Source organism: Eulemur rufifrons, chromosome 29, assembly GCF_041146395.1.
Source record: "Eulemur rufifrons isolate Redbay chromosome 29, OSU_ERuf_1, whole genome shotgun sequence".
Taxonomy (NCBI): Eukaryota; Metazoa; Chordata; class Mammalia; order Primates; family Lemuridae; genus Eulemur; species Eulemur rufifrons.
The window spans coordinates 39,425,163-39,440,836 of NC_091011.1; the positions used below are offsets into that span (position 1 = coordinate 39,425,163).

The 15,674-nt window shown below is 30.5% G+C and overlaps 1 protein-coding gene across 1 annotated transcript in view; it reads right to left on the reverse strand.

Moving 5' to 3' along the window:
* PHF14 (PHD finger protein 14) overlaps positions 1-15,674 on the reverse strand; it is a 162,621-nt gene that overhangs the window by 37,567 nt on the left and 109,380 nt on the right. Inside the window, exon 17 of the mRNA XM_069461412.1 lies at positions 5,733-5,850. Within this exon, the coding sequence (XP_069317513.1) occupies positions 5,733-5,850 (118 nt within the window). The remainder of the gene's footprint in view (positions 1-5,732; positions 5,851-15,674) is intronic.

A 15,674-nucleotide genomic window follows, 5' to 3' on the forward strand; every position in this document is an offset into this window, starting at 1 on the left:
AGGAATACTGACCATAACTTACTAAAGTATATGCTTAATGTGTATTATATGGTTCCCATGAAAACTACTGTGGGTTATAGAATTAAACTGAATAATACTGATTCCAATTCTATTATAAATGACCAGTTAACAATCTGTGTTTTCCTAAAAATTGTTACTTGATAAAAATATGACCTAGGGGTAGGTTTCAGAAAACATGTTCAGGACAATCAAGTAAATAACCTCTTTGAGCAGGCAATAATGCCAAATAAGTTCAGTTCAGGACATAAATGTTCACTTTAAACAAAAACACACTACTTTTTTTTTTTTTTTAAGCATAGTACTATAATTAGTGGAATTGTTAATGGCAAATCATTGTTACTAGTCCCAAAGTATAGCACTCAATTAGAAGGGGCTAAAAGACATTTATACAAACAATTTTGCCTGCTATGGAAAATGAATGCCACAGCCTGAACTTAGTCAAGGACCTTGTCCTGTACTAGAAGATCAACTGAAGTTTGTGGGTATTATCCTACCCACTAGCAATGAGGAAATCTAAAGTTTAAATACGAAATTATAGCCATTTTTGAGGATAACCACACCACAGTTTTTATTTATTTATTTATTTATTTTGAGACAGAGTCTCGCTTTGTTGCCCGGGTTAGAGTGAGTGCCGTGGCGTCAGCCTAGCTCACAGCAACCTCAAACTCCTGGGCTTAAACGATCCTACTGCCTCAGCCTCCCGAGTAGCTGGGACTACAGGCATGCACCACCATGCCCGGCTAATTTTTTCTATATATATATTTTAGTTGGCCAGATAATTTCTTTCTATTTTTAGTAGAGACGGGGTCTCACTCTTGCTCAGGCTGGTCTCGAACTCCTGAGCTCAAACAATCCACCCGCCTCGGCCTCCCAGAGTGCTAGGATTACAGGCGTGAGCCACCGCGCCTGGCCCAAAGTTTTAATTCTCAGACTTTTAATAAGTCTACAAACCACCACGGATTTATTCTATGGGATTCTAATATATTATAGGACATGGTACAAACAACTTTCTTCCCAGACTTTTCCATCCCTGTATCAATGAAAAGGTAAACCAAAACTCAGTAAAGCTTGGTAAAGCACAGTTTTGTTAGCTTTTGTAAACTGGTCACACAAATGCTAAAAGAGTACTGAACTCAGACACTTAAGTGATATAAGTTTTACCTAAAAATGGCTTCTCCATCAACAATGCTAAGTTCAGAAACTTAAAGTTCAACCTAATGTCAGATAAAATCTCAGAGGTCAAATGAATAGTTAAAATATTAAAAAGTCCTTTATTTAACGGGTCAGTTATATGCTTTAAATTTTAAAGAACTTTAAAGGATAATTCACTTTAATTTTATATTTTTAATAAATCTTCTCAATACATAAAATTCAGACATTCAACTTCCATTATTACCAGGTTCAATTAAATGTGCTTATTTAATGTATTGTGGCAAGATACTCCTTGGAGAAATTGTTCTGTTAAGTTCTTAAAGAGGTACAATTCTCAAAGACTGCCTTACTTGAAAATATATACTTATATCTGTTGCTTTTATATAAGTTATAGAATTCTAGTTGCTCAAACAGAAAATGTAGAAAATTAAAAAAAAATAAAAAATCATTTGTTTCCTACCCAGAGATTTTTACTACAAATGATTATCAAGAAATGCCTCTTGACTCAGGTGGTATGTCACATATTTGTAGTTCCAGAAAATCTTTGATAAGGGATTTATGCATATAAATTCACAATTGATTACTACTCAAAAAGTGTAGTATACTAGAAAGATCAAATAAGAGTGAACCAAATGGAAGTCTCCAGCTAAGACAGCTCATCTTGTAAGTAGTCCAATAATGACCTGTCATGTACACTACATGGCTTCTCACAAAACAGAGCTTAAACAAGGATAAAAAGCTAGAATAGTAACTGGCATAGTCACTGTAAAGTACACGATGTATAGGTAAATCTTCAGTGGCACTTATGAATATATATGACTTAGAGGAAACAGTTTTTTAAAAGAAATATTTATACACGCACATTTAACCATGTCAAGTCAAGACAAATTATTTTCATTTCGAGTGTTTCAGCAACATGAGTTGCTGGGATGTACATCAAGAATATCCTGGGAAAGATTAGAGACTGAACTATGCCCTATTTTGAAAAACATTATAATACTAAGTCTGCTTTATATCTTATATGTAAGTATACAACATAATATTAAAATGTTTATTTGCTGAAATTTTATTTGCATTACACATATTGTATATTATTTGTTTTAAAATTCTAATAAATTAAATTTTACCTTCAAAACTTTTTTGATAAGTGAATTTTTATGAAAATAGGTCTATAAGAAATTCTTATTCCTAACTGCTCATAAAATCACCTGTGGAACTTGTAAAAATACAAATGTCCATCTTCATCCCTTCTCTCTCCTCTTCCTGAATAATTCAATTCAACAGTAAACAAAGTAGGTATCCATGTGGGGTAGGGACAGATGGTGACAAAAGTTCCTTATCAGGAGAGTAATCATGTAAGAATATGTAATAAGGATAATGGGAGCTAGTTTTCTATCAAACAAGGGAGTTACAGAGATAGAAAGGAAGAAAATTAGAATGGTTTTCAGTATCTATAAAAACACAGGAATACAGATGTGAGTGTGAGTGTGCATGAATGTATAAACACAAATCTAGTCTTTGGCTCTGTCTGCTGAGAAGATCTAGGAAAAGCAACATCCCAGTAACAACCACACTGGATCTTGGTTTCTAAATACCATTCTCCATTAAAAGGAACCAAGGCTCCTTGGAGAAACAGCTGATTCCAGGAGTGGGGAAAGAGAAAATACAAGTTGACTTTGGAACACCTTCAGCAAGAAAATACTCAAAAACTGGTGTAATCATGTTGAAAGGACACAGAGCCAGTCTGAAGTGGCTTTCACATTAGCCAAATTTGAGACAATCTGAACATCAAAATAATAATAACAATCAATAAAATCCACTGGATAAAAAAGAAAACAAGACTTTGATAAGAAAGAGGACACTGGCATAGTCTTAGGTTCTTCACTACAAATCACTTTTATTAATTAGAAATGAGATGAGAGTGGAGAAGTCATTTTATCAAAAAGACACTTACAATAGAATGTGTATTGCAGCACAATTCACAATTGCAAAGATGGGAAATCAACCCAAGTGCTCATCAATTCATGAGTGGATTAATAAAATGTGGTATAGGTATACCATGGAGTACTACTCAGCCATAAAAAGTGAATTCATACCTTTTGTAACAATCTGGATGGAACCAGGGACTATTCTGCTAAGTGAAGTATCATAAGAATGGAAAAACAAACACTGCATGTACTCACTGTTACATTGGAACTAATTGATCAGCACTCATGTGCACAGATGGAAATAAAACTCAACAGAAATCATGCAGGTGGGAAGAGGGTGGAAGGGATAGGTGAAATCATACCTAAAAGGTATAATGTACACTATCTGGGTGATGGGCACACCTATAACTTTGACTTAAGCAGTACAAAAACAATCCATATAACCAAAACATTTGTGCCCCCATAATATTCTGAAATAAAAAAAAAAGAAATGTACTACCTGCTGGTCAGAAATGAAAAGTCTTCAAAAGTAAAAAAAAACAGAATTGATGTAATACAAATATTCAAGGGAATGAATTAAGTCTCCTTAATTTTCAGTTTCAGTATTATATTAAATTTAATTTTTCATTGGAAAAAAGTAGCATATTGATAGTCCTGTGGGCACGATGAAAATACAACTCCATTTCATGGCTGTAATCCTTACAGTAAACTGCTATGATATTCCAAAAATTAGACACCATATTTGGATGAAAGTTTAAAAATGCTGGTTGTTTACATTTGGTATTCAACCACGGGTCAAACAGAATCCAGTAAAATAAAATGCAAGTTTTCTAACAATGTGCTTTCCTAATGGATTTCCATTCAGAGTCCCAAGAGCCATTCTTTGGTAGAGGAAGACAAAACAAAAACAAAACCTTATTCGATGGCTACCGGCATCTATGGCATGTATAAAATGTATACTACACTCTGAACAAATCTGAAATATACTCCCTTGCATTTTCAATATTAACAAAATTACTAATAACTTAATAAAGATACCCTTTGCATTTAATATGATGCTACATATTTACATCAGTATAGAGCCTTTTCAAAAGAATATATGCAAAAGGCACATTTATAAAAAGCAATAAATCCTTTTTCAAAAATTGTTTTCCTAACTTGTTTGTGGGGGTAGTAGGGAACCCCAAATAAAAAGTTCACTTAAAAAAACTACCTTATATAATAGAATCCTCTAAGACAACTTTTAAGGTCTATAGTATTTCATTATTTTTTTATTTTAATAAAATTTTGGGAATGCATTTTTAACTATGCAATAAAATTTTTGGATGTTAAATGTTCCCTCTTAAATCTAGGTCTTAGTAAAATGAATGGAAAATAATTCTTGCTACTATATCATTTTAATCTTAGGCAAAAATGCTTGACTATTAAATAAAATATATAAAATACTATATTTTAATAATTATTATAAAATACATAAAAATTTAAAATAGATTTTTTTTAAAATTTAGTTTTTTTCTAAAACCAAATGCTTTTTTGCAGTTTTTTTTGCATGTAGTAATGTATTTATTTAACCCAATAGCCAAATATAATTTCAACATGTAGAAAGCTTTAACATACTTCACATTTTTTTTTTACAGTTTCGAATTAAGAAACTTTTGCAGAAGACCTCTGTAGTAAGCTGGAGCAAATCATTTTAGCTAATGATTTTAAAAAGAATATTTTTGATTCCATAATCTGACAGGAATTCAATATCAATTTTAATTCACTCTGGGACAGAAAAATGCATTTAAGTGGCATTGAAGAAAGATGGTTTGATGTACATATTAACAATAGATAGTTACTTTTCATTTCCTTTAAAAGAAGAACAATTTGATTAACCCACAGTTGACCAGAATGGCTTCATTCAAATGTATCCAATATTTCTGTCAAATAAGTCAAAGCATTAGGAGCCCAGCTATTCACTCACACACTTTAAAGACATACAAACTAATCATAAAATACAGATTACCACAATTTAAGATTAGAATATTTATATTCAAAAGACATAATTTCCAAGTTTATTTGGGGGATAATCTAAACAACCTCACTAGCAATTTCATCGTTTCTATTCAGCTAAAATAAATATCAGAAATAAGATTTAGGATGTAAAAATCAGTTGTCTTTTTTTAAGGAACAGCCTTTATACAATATCCACAACATATTATTATATTTTAAGATGAGTCATCTATAAAATATAATTGGATTTTATTGGTTATTCTGTTGGTTAACATAATTTCTTATGACTCAGGGTGGAATTTTCCTGCCATTCCCTAGATGTGCTAAATGAGCAGAGGGTGCCTGGGTTTTTTTGGCTACTAAAGCTCTATTTAATATGCTACAATAATATGGAGAATAGACAAAACAGCTAAATATTCCATAGAGGAAATTTATATCATTTAGTAAAGTTTTTTTATCCATAATTTAAGGGCAATGCATTCACCACAGCAATATATTCTCAAAGTGCATTAGGTTAAAATGTTGGTCCCTCATATTACAATTATCTTTAAAATTAGGAAGCTGATGGTATGATATGGAAAAGCTATCAAAATGATGGGAAATAACTCTTTTTCTTATAGACTCTTCTTTCCTTACCTTAGAAGATGAAGAATCACACTCCTGACATATCCATCCATAGCCTGTTTGTTTAGGAGACTTTTTCAAAGGAGGATCCAAACAGCCAAAATGGTAGCAGAGTCTGCATTCATCACACCTGTAGGATAAACAGATTTATAGGTATATCTATAATATAAAAACCATCTATTTCACAGACAAAAAGACAAACTAGTGTACATTTCAATTTCAACACTTAATTCTATTCTTGTCTCGTAAAATTAATGATCATGATAAAGTCAACCTGAACCTGAAATAAATGTTTTAGAAAAAACAAATGCATCAGCAATAAAATTGAAAACCAAAACAGATATCATTCAGAACACTTTGATAGTAGAAACATTAAAAACATATGAATGAATGTATGTGTATAATCTTATGTGTTCAAAACTAATAACCATAACAATTTCAATTGTGAACTTAAAGAACTAATCATTTGCCCATTAGATACTTTAAAACATTTAATAAGATACACATAATTTAAGGTTATAAATTCAATCCAATATATTTTGATTACTTTAAAATTAGAATTCTAAAAAATTCTACTAGGCTACACTAGGTTGCAATCAATGCTATACAATTTATATCTCAACTCACTCTCTCCAAGTTAAACTAGATTACAAATAAACTTTTTAATATTTATAGCATGCTAACACAATCCATAGCAAATAAATACAATCTTTACATGTTAAATCACAGAACACTTAAATATACAAAGAGGTAAGAAACCATTCCAAGAATTTAATATTATTCTCTCAAAATTTACCTGTCACTTTCTCTCAGAGCATTTCATTTCATAAAGTATTTCCTAGTATATTTTAAAACTTATTAACAAATGTTTTCATAGTGTCTTTGCTACCTAAGACGTACAAAATCTAAGAAAACTATCATACCCATTCTTCGTTTCAGACAATCTCATCCTGCTGACAATGAAGAAAAATCTGTATTATTTCAGTGCTTTGTAAAAAAAACTTTGCATCAGTTGGAATAGCAAGACCAAAATTTAACAACAAAAAACAAATGTATACACTTTACAGAAGGGGTTATATTCCTCATTTATTTGTGCTTAAAAAAAAAATAAACAATAATATTTTCTTAATCAATCTATCAGATTCTTTATTGTTTATCTCTTATTGTTTTAGAACTTCAAATGTCAAGAAATCTACAACTAAGAAACCAAGGTGAAAAATTTATAGAATATGTATTACTTGAATAAAGTAAAAAATTATTATTCTATAACCTTTATTAGGAAAAAAGGGGAAGGAACTATTCTTACATAAACAGCACATACACAAAAATACCCAATTGGTTTTAAGACACCATTACAATAAAGGGGACTATAAATCTACATTTTTACTAGAAATTTCATATCATGCTACAAAAACCCAATCTCTCAAAAGCCCATTTTGGGAATGAAGAGTTTCAATAAAGTTAAACAACTACGCTATTTAGTTATAAAAGAAGTTTATAATACAAATATATGTCATAGTTTATGCATTTCTTCCTCTACAACTTTCTCCTTATGAATAAAATAAGCTTATGTACATTTCCAAAAATCTTTTAGACTCAAGGTATGGTCTTGACCAAAAGATGTTTACTATGACAATTCTAGCTACTGGAATAAATAAAATCAAATAGGACTAACAATACTTTACTTACTATGTCAACAACACAGATAAACCATCTAAAAATACATTTAAAAGCAGTTAAAATGTTCAAATACCTGTTGTTCTGGCATTAAGAAAAAATAATAGATAATATGTAGTAGCTAACTCCAAATGTAATATAAGGAGACTAAATGGCATGCCCACATAATTTAATGCTCTTTGTTTCTCAATGTATCTTATTGACCTTTCAATAGTCAAAATTTCAGTTACATTATATATATTGCTATAGGAACCTTCAAAGTATAAGCATTTCTGAGTTTATGAGAAGGGTGAACTTTCTAGATAGCTGAGGGCATATTCTCTCAAGCATAAAAACTAATATTTCAATCATCTTTGATGATTTAAAAATAAGCACATTATTTGTTTCATCAAGGAAATAAATATAATTTACTCTGTCTTTGTCATCTCAGGGTCATCAGTATGAACAACATATGCTGCTACGTGTCGAACGGTATGCTGGTCTTTTGTACTTGGAATGAGTACCATTAGTCTGCTACTCTTTTTGAATTCTTGTAGTCAACTTTTAAAGGTTTTCAAGGTCCTCACTTGCTTGAAAACTATCAGTCACTGATACTGCCAGTGTATTTGGCTAAGCTTAATTTCCCCAACAATAATTTGTGTAGATGCAGAAACCAGACCACTAAAACTTATTAAGACTATGCAAATTGACAGTAAAAAAGATAGGAAAATGAGAATTTCTACTGAGTTAAGTACCTGGGCTCAATTTTGGTTGTTAACGATGGTCTTTTTTCCTTAACTTTAGGTTTTTAGGCAATGCTCCATATAGTTTAGATCGCTAATAACTGAAGTTTTTGGTAAGTGAAGAGTTACAATACATTTTCTTAGTTCACATCAAATTGCAATCTAATTACTGCATATTTCCTTAATAACTCTGTCATAATAATTTGCAAATTATGATTTCTAGTGTGTAACTTGAGGCAAACATACTGATGAAGGTAAAAGTGAATTCATTATTTACCACGTTCATGTACATAGATGATTCTTATTGATATAGCTATGAAATCCCAGCTAATAAATTAAGAACAAGTTTGCTACACTGATACAGTTTCAATATGTTGTTGATTTCAATTATGTATAAAAATCAAATTATCTTTCAGCTCAAGAACTAATTAAAAGGGGAAAAGAAATGTTTTACAAACTAGCTCGGTCAGACCTCAATTCGAAATATGCATGATTTGGAAATGACCTAATCCTTACCGATCAATTTCTTCATTAGTGATGCCTTTCAGAATGACTTACTTGACATGCAGAAATCTAATATATTTGGGATGAATTCCAAAGGAAAAGCAGAATTTGCTTGTCAGAATGAGGAGTGATATGGAAGTTCTCTAAATTTCTAGCTTACTCATCAGTAAATAAAAGGTGCAACTCCAAAACTAAGTAGCAAAAAAGAGTAGTTAATACTCTCAGAAACTGCCAAAATCCAAGAGAGAAACAAAACAAAGAATCTTGAAGTCAATAGCTTTGTTGATAAACACATAAATATACAAATATAAGTTCTCCGTAAAGATGTCTAAAAATTTCCATGTGGAAAAAATCTAGTTGTTTCTATCCTAGAATAATGAATTGAAAAAAATCCATAGCTTTATGTGCTGGTAACAAAAATATCCTGAATGACACAAGTGAACTCTAGAAGAATTTGCAAGAATTAATATACCATAGACAAATATAAGAGATAACATTAAGAACCGTAGAAACCAAAGACAATGTGGATGGTCAAAATAGTGGCTTTTTTACTTCATACACACACACACCACCTTACAAAACTCAAAAATCAGAAACTCATATAAAGGTATGTAACCATCTGCTATGTAAAAGCTGTAATAGAGTTAAAGTAGTTAGATCAATTTCATTTATTGTCTCTACCTCTATTTCTTATATATACTTGGAAACACAGAACTGCAGCATACAATACAGTACATGTTTAACTTATCAAAAAAAATAGTTTAAAAACTATTTAAAATGTTTAAAACTAAAAAAATGTTTAAAAACTTTTGCAAAAGCAGTCATTGACCCACAAAAGTATAGTGATATAACACAATATACTTTATTAAATAACACAAATGTCTACGTAATAAAAACAGACCATTATACAAATAGCGCATTATTAAATAGGAATGCAATGTCTTAAAATACTAAAAGAGAATATGACACTAAACTACAAAGAAACACTAAATTTTTAAAATAAAATGCAAACTGGATGCTCAAAGAAGTATCCTGTAAGCTTTTAATAAACATTGTACACATTAACACTACAGGGCATTCTAAAACTACAATTTTAAATGAGATAAAATTAATGCCATTTATAAGATAAAAGGAAACCTGATTGTTTAATTAGATTATTACTAAATACAACTTCCTGGACATCAGATTCATAATAGATACAGATGTAAATAACAAAGCAGCTTTATATATGGTCTTTTACACATTGATTTAACAAAATGCAGTGACCAAATAAACATAGTTCTACATTTATTTAAAATACTTACTTAGCATATGATTAAGGATAGCACCCTAGACAAAGAAGAGGAAGGAAATGATTTATCTTCATATGTGCTATGATCCATACAACAAGCAATTAGATATTTATCTGACTACTGAGAATTTGCAAAAAAAGTGAAAAAAGAAGCAGCTACATTATTTCCTCTTGTGCCTAAAAGACAGTCTAAAAGTCAGTATTCCAAAGAGACAGGCTAAAAGTCAGTTTCTTTAACTCCCTTAATTTCCAATTGACAATTTCATTAGAGGAATAAACTAGTTTTTAAATACTAACTGAAACAATTAAGTGAACCTGCTATGCAAATCATGTATAGCCAGATGACAACCTAAACTTCAAAATCCATATTGTAGACTTGAAAAGGGATGTGCATTTTTATGATCAAGTTGTAACAATGGAACATTTTACTTAGATCTTCTCCAAGTCTATACAGAATAAAATAAAAAACTGACTCTGAAAATACATACTATTACATCTGTTCACTTAAAAAAAAAAACAAACATCAAGAGAATTGATGGGCTGGATTTTCCAACTTTGTCATTTCTATGTAAAAACTCCATATACGAAAAATCAAAAAATTAGTCTTGAATGTTAATATTGCTTAAATAAAAATCTCACTAGCAGCTCAGACACCTACACAAATCTATTAACAAGTAGTGATGGATTATTTCATTGAATAGTGGCCAATTATTTCAATTAACCATCTTAAGAGATGGAAAAAATACAGATTGTGGCCAATGAATTAAATCTCTTTTAAAATAATGCTTTCACAAAATTCTGCATTCTGCTAATATTTGAATAACATTTAATATCAATAAAGACACTATTTTATTCCTTGTAATTTACAACAATTTTAGTGTAAATCACCTACATAAGCATTTTCTATACAAAATAATCAGAAAATGTCTTTTATATAATATACCATGAAAAGAAGATTAACATGGAAGATTCAAAGTTATTTCATTAATGCTACTATAGACTTCTATCACAGGGAATAATGAATAAATGGGTAAAAAGCAAGAAAAATATTCTTTATACATAAAAGTATATTAACTGAAAAAATGTGGAAAATTATCCAAATTCAAATCCATATTTAATAGTCACTTAGAGAATGGAATCAGCTACATCTGCAGCAGCCAGGTTACAAGATTAAAAGTGAAACAAAAAAAAAAACATGAAACAAAACAATTCATATAAAAATACACAATAAGGTCAAGTACCTCTTCACAGCATGAGTGGATGATTAGACATTTCCATACCTGAAACACGTCTGCTTTGTTCTTTAATAAACTGATCTCCATCTGCTCATGCTCTTGGAAATTTTCAGCAGTACAACCTGCTGTGCTCAAGCTCCACATAACTTTGTATTTCCCTGTTCATAATTAACTAATTATGCTCTAATCAATAATGTGGATTCTGGTTTTACAATGTAAATCAGGTAAATGAGATAATGGCTGGGGTCAATCTCATTTTATTTACAAAGCCCAGCATGAGCATCCAATTTCATTACATCTTATATACCTGAACAGCAGTGAATCTTATCTCTTATCGGCAGACCTACAGAAAGCCTTAGAGCGAGTACTATGGGAAAGAGGCCAACATTTTTATAAAGAAATATTTGTAAAGCATGCCTGTCTCAGAAATCACAATCCTTAATATTATGTACATTTACAAAGTGCTGAATCAGACAGGTTAGAAAAAAAATTCTGTCTTCATATGCCATGCAACTCTGAGTCTCTTAAACGAGTATCATTTGTCAAAAACCATTTTTGAAAATTAGAAAACATTTAAGAATGTAAATATTTCACTTGCTGGAGAGTCTGTCTGAATTCCTTAAATAGATTTTAGAGAAATATTTATAAAATACTGCCATATTGTGAATCAAGTAAAAGAGAGGTGAATTTTGTGAAATAAGTGACTTTAAGTGTTTAAAACCAGTTTCATTAAGTAATAGGATGTAAAAACAGGGCAACAGGATAATGAGTGTGAATATTCTTATTATCTATTGGGCAGCAATCTATTTTTACATCATAACTGTAAAATCAAATAAACATTCAAGAAATAATGGCAATGATATATACATGAGATATATAAATATAATTTCTAAACTTGAGATAGATAAAGGCTAAGGCTAAATTTTGTTTTCATGTTCACACATAACCCCAACTTCAAGTCTTTTTTAATAACAAAAGAATTACTGAATTGTGGACACTGGCTATGTTCCTTGATTCCTTTCTGTATCTAAAATAGTGCTGTTCCCGTAAGTGTAAAACAAACATTTGTTAATAACTGAATTTATAAAAATAAAGAAATTGTATTGTATGTGTTGTAGATGAAACCACTACAAACTCTTTTATCTAAGAAGTATTTTTTAAAATCTAAGGGCCCTTATGAGGAGATTAAAGTCATACTTCTTTATAACTGATGTTAAACATAGCACAATGATTTTTTTTTTTTTTTAAATATTACATATGAATGGTTCTCAGTGTGGTTTTCCTGGCCAGCAGCACTAGCATCATCTGGGAACTTGTTAGAATGCAAACTTTCAGATCTCATCCCAGACCTACTAATATCAGAAACTCCAGGGCAACAGGGGAAGGGAGTAAGGTGAGGAAAGGGAGGATAAGGAGGAAAATAGGGCAACCATCAGTGTTTTAACAAATCCTTCCCGTGATTCTAATGCACATTAAAGTCTGAGAACCACAACTATTTACTACCATGTCATTTTTGTATTTCAGAGACATTTAATTTCCTTAATGATATTTTAGTGTTTCTTCCTTTCCCTACTGTGTGACAAGTAACCTTCATTTACCTGATGTGCCATTTTCTCTTACATATTTCTGTAAAACATGAATCATTTAGTACATATTTTCTTAACTACATTAATTTTCTCCTTACAGCAATTGGATCAATTATGGACAAGAGTTAATATGATAGTGTGAAAATATGAGACTGTTTAGGATATTACTAGGAGAAAGTGCTTTATATTACTTCCTTCAAGAGTTTTCACACTTCAACTATACTTTCATAGGACCTATCATCCTATGAATTATGCAGTTTGTATGTGTAATATGTGACAAAGATTCTTTGGACTAGCACCAAATATGGAATAGCATATCTACCACTGAAAATTGTAAGATGGGGAATGATAATGTAGTATTCTAACTGGAACCAAGATGAAAAGTATTTTCATTAACAGTGACACCAAAACCACAAAGCCAAATGATTTCTTGAAAAATCTAAAATAAAATGACCACTAGTAATTTTTCATTATATATTAAAAGAGAACCAGGGTACAATGTATTAGTATATTCTAATAAGAAAATGCAATCTATCATTTTTCTTAAAATTAGCTACAGTTCAGCAATAGGAATAATTACCAACTTTTTCTTAAGCTTATATAGTGATAATTAGTCCTTTTTATTCTTTAAAAAAAAGCCTACTAGGTTTGTTAAAGATTATTAATATTTATCCTTCAATGTTATGAGATCATTCAATAAGTTAATCTGTTTGTATGTAACTTTATACATATTTTACTTTTATTAAACATGTCATCCAATCATATGGTTCCTTACTATAACTATAGATTAAGATTACTATCATACAGAAATTTTATAATTGCTTTTGATTATCAATAACATCACCTACTCTATTCCTAAAGTTTAAACTATTTTCAATTGTCACTATACCTGAAAAGATGTCCAAAACCACATTTATAAATCAGGAAATTCCAAAAGACATATTGACAATTTACATGTAAATGTACATTTCAATTTCAGCAAAGAGTCTTTTCTAAATCAGTTCAAGATTGAGTGATGGAATATTCAACATATTTCTGTCGTTGACTTAAAACTGCATCATTAAAGCTTGATGATCAAATTTTAATTCTGTATACCTTTGGAAAGATACAGATGTTGATGAAGATCTTTCGGCTGGCAGGTTGTATAGTCAATAAGCTTTGTATTTCCCTCTTTATTTCATAAGTTCATATTTAAGTTTGAGAAAAATAAAACTATACTGAACACAGCTCATATTAAAACAATATGGACTGAATATATTTGGATATTACTAAAAATATCTAGAGATCAACACAGATATATTTTTATTCATGAGCTTAAAATCTGAAGTTGTAAAAATTTCATGCTAACAATATTAGTGCTTTCACACTAGGACCAATAAGTCAAAAATAGAGTGTCATACACTTCACAAGTCTTTCACTTTTGCTGAATATTATAAATAGGAATAATGTTTAATATAAGAGTCTATAGTTGTTTCTCAATGCAGCATTTTATATATGAACATATGTATTAAGTTGAATGAAACAGAATAGCAGGCTAATGGAATGCACTGTCTTTCTTGTTTGTTACTTGCATTGTTCAACAACAGGGAGTGCATATTGCATTTAAGTCCCACAGGCTTCCATAACTCTTCAGTTAAGTCCAAACATTGTATATCATCATTTGCCAAAGAAGCAAGAAGGAAAGACATTACTTAATAAGACAATTCTGATAAGACATTCATCTATCCAGTATTTTCAACAATGCACATATCAAATATTTCTGATCAGTGCAAAAAAAAAAAAAAAAAAGGAAAGAAAAAAAGACAAAGAAAAAATAGGAAAAAAATCCACATAGGCAAATCAACTGCCTTGTCAGTCCCAATAACAAACCAATCAATTACATTCTATCCAAACCTGACAAGCAAAAGCAACTTTTTGCGGTGATAAGCTTATGAAAAGGACAAGATAGCTGTTCTCCTTTACTTTATGTACTCTATTGAGAGGTTAATCCACATTTTTTAAATCACACTTATAAAAGAGGTTTCCAGGATTGCCTCCGAGGATGAGCTGTGGCAGAGTTGGGTCTCATGAAGGGTATCTACACAGTAAAGTGATAAGAAAAGAACATTAACATTTAAAGATCATAGCAGCTCTGCACTATGTCTTATGAAACATACGAATAATACCACAGTAGATTCAAATAACATGACCTGGTGCAAAGAGACAGAAACCCTAAACCTAAATGCCATGATCATGTGTAGGTCTTACTGGTTTCAATGGAACTATTTTATCATTAGGAACACTGAGTTGCCTCCTCTTGTATTATTATTATTGTTTTTACAACTTTTGATTATCAAAATAAATCTATCTTCCTAAAACAAAAAAGAAAATGATACAAAAATGATGAAGGGCTTATATTTATAAAAGGAAACACATATTGATCAATAAAGGTTTTCAAAAATAGTACTTTGTTATTTTTTTATCAAATATGGCAATTTAACATTGCTTGAGAAAGCATACAACTGTGCTGAAAACAAGCACATCTAATCAGTTATAGTGCTGGTTATACTCAAATACAGAGTCTCAAGGAGGAAACTTTCAAGTGATTTTTATCTCCTGTACCTACACTGCCTTCCTTTTTAAACGATTATATTAGACATGTTTGGTTACAATTATTTGCTACCTTTGTGTCTTATTTTCAGAGGAGAAATTTTAGGCGCTTAGTGACTAAAAGCAAAATTTTTTGACTGCGGTAAACATAAAAATTTATCATTTCTTTCAAATATTTAGATCTGTGTAGATGAGGTAAAAATGCCAAGTAGACACACATCATAGAAAAAGTTCATTTCTTATATTTAATTATCAGAGAGATGTGTTTAATGCTTCTACATTCCGTTGAGAAAAAGAAAGTGAAAAGTGGCACCCAAATAAAGCACTACCAAGGAGAGCTATCATGCCAA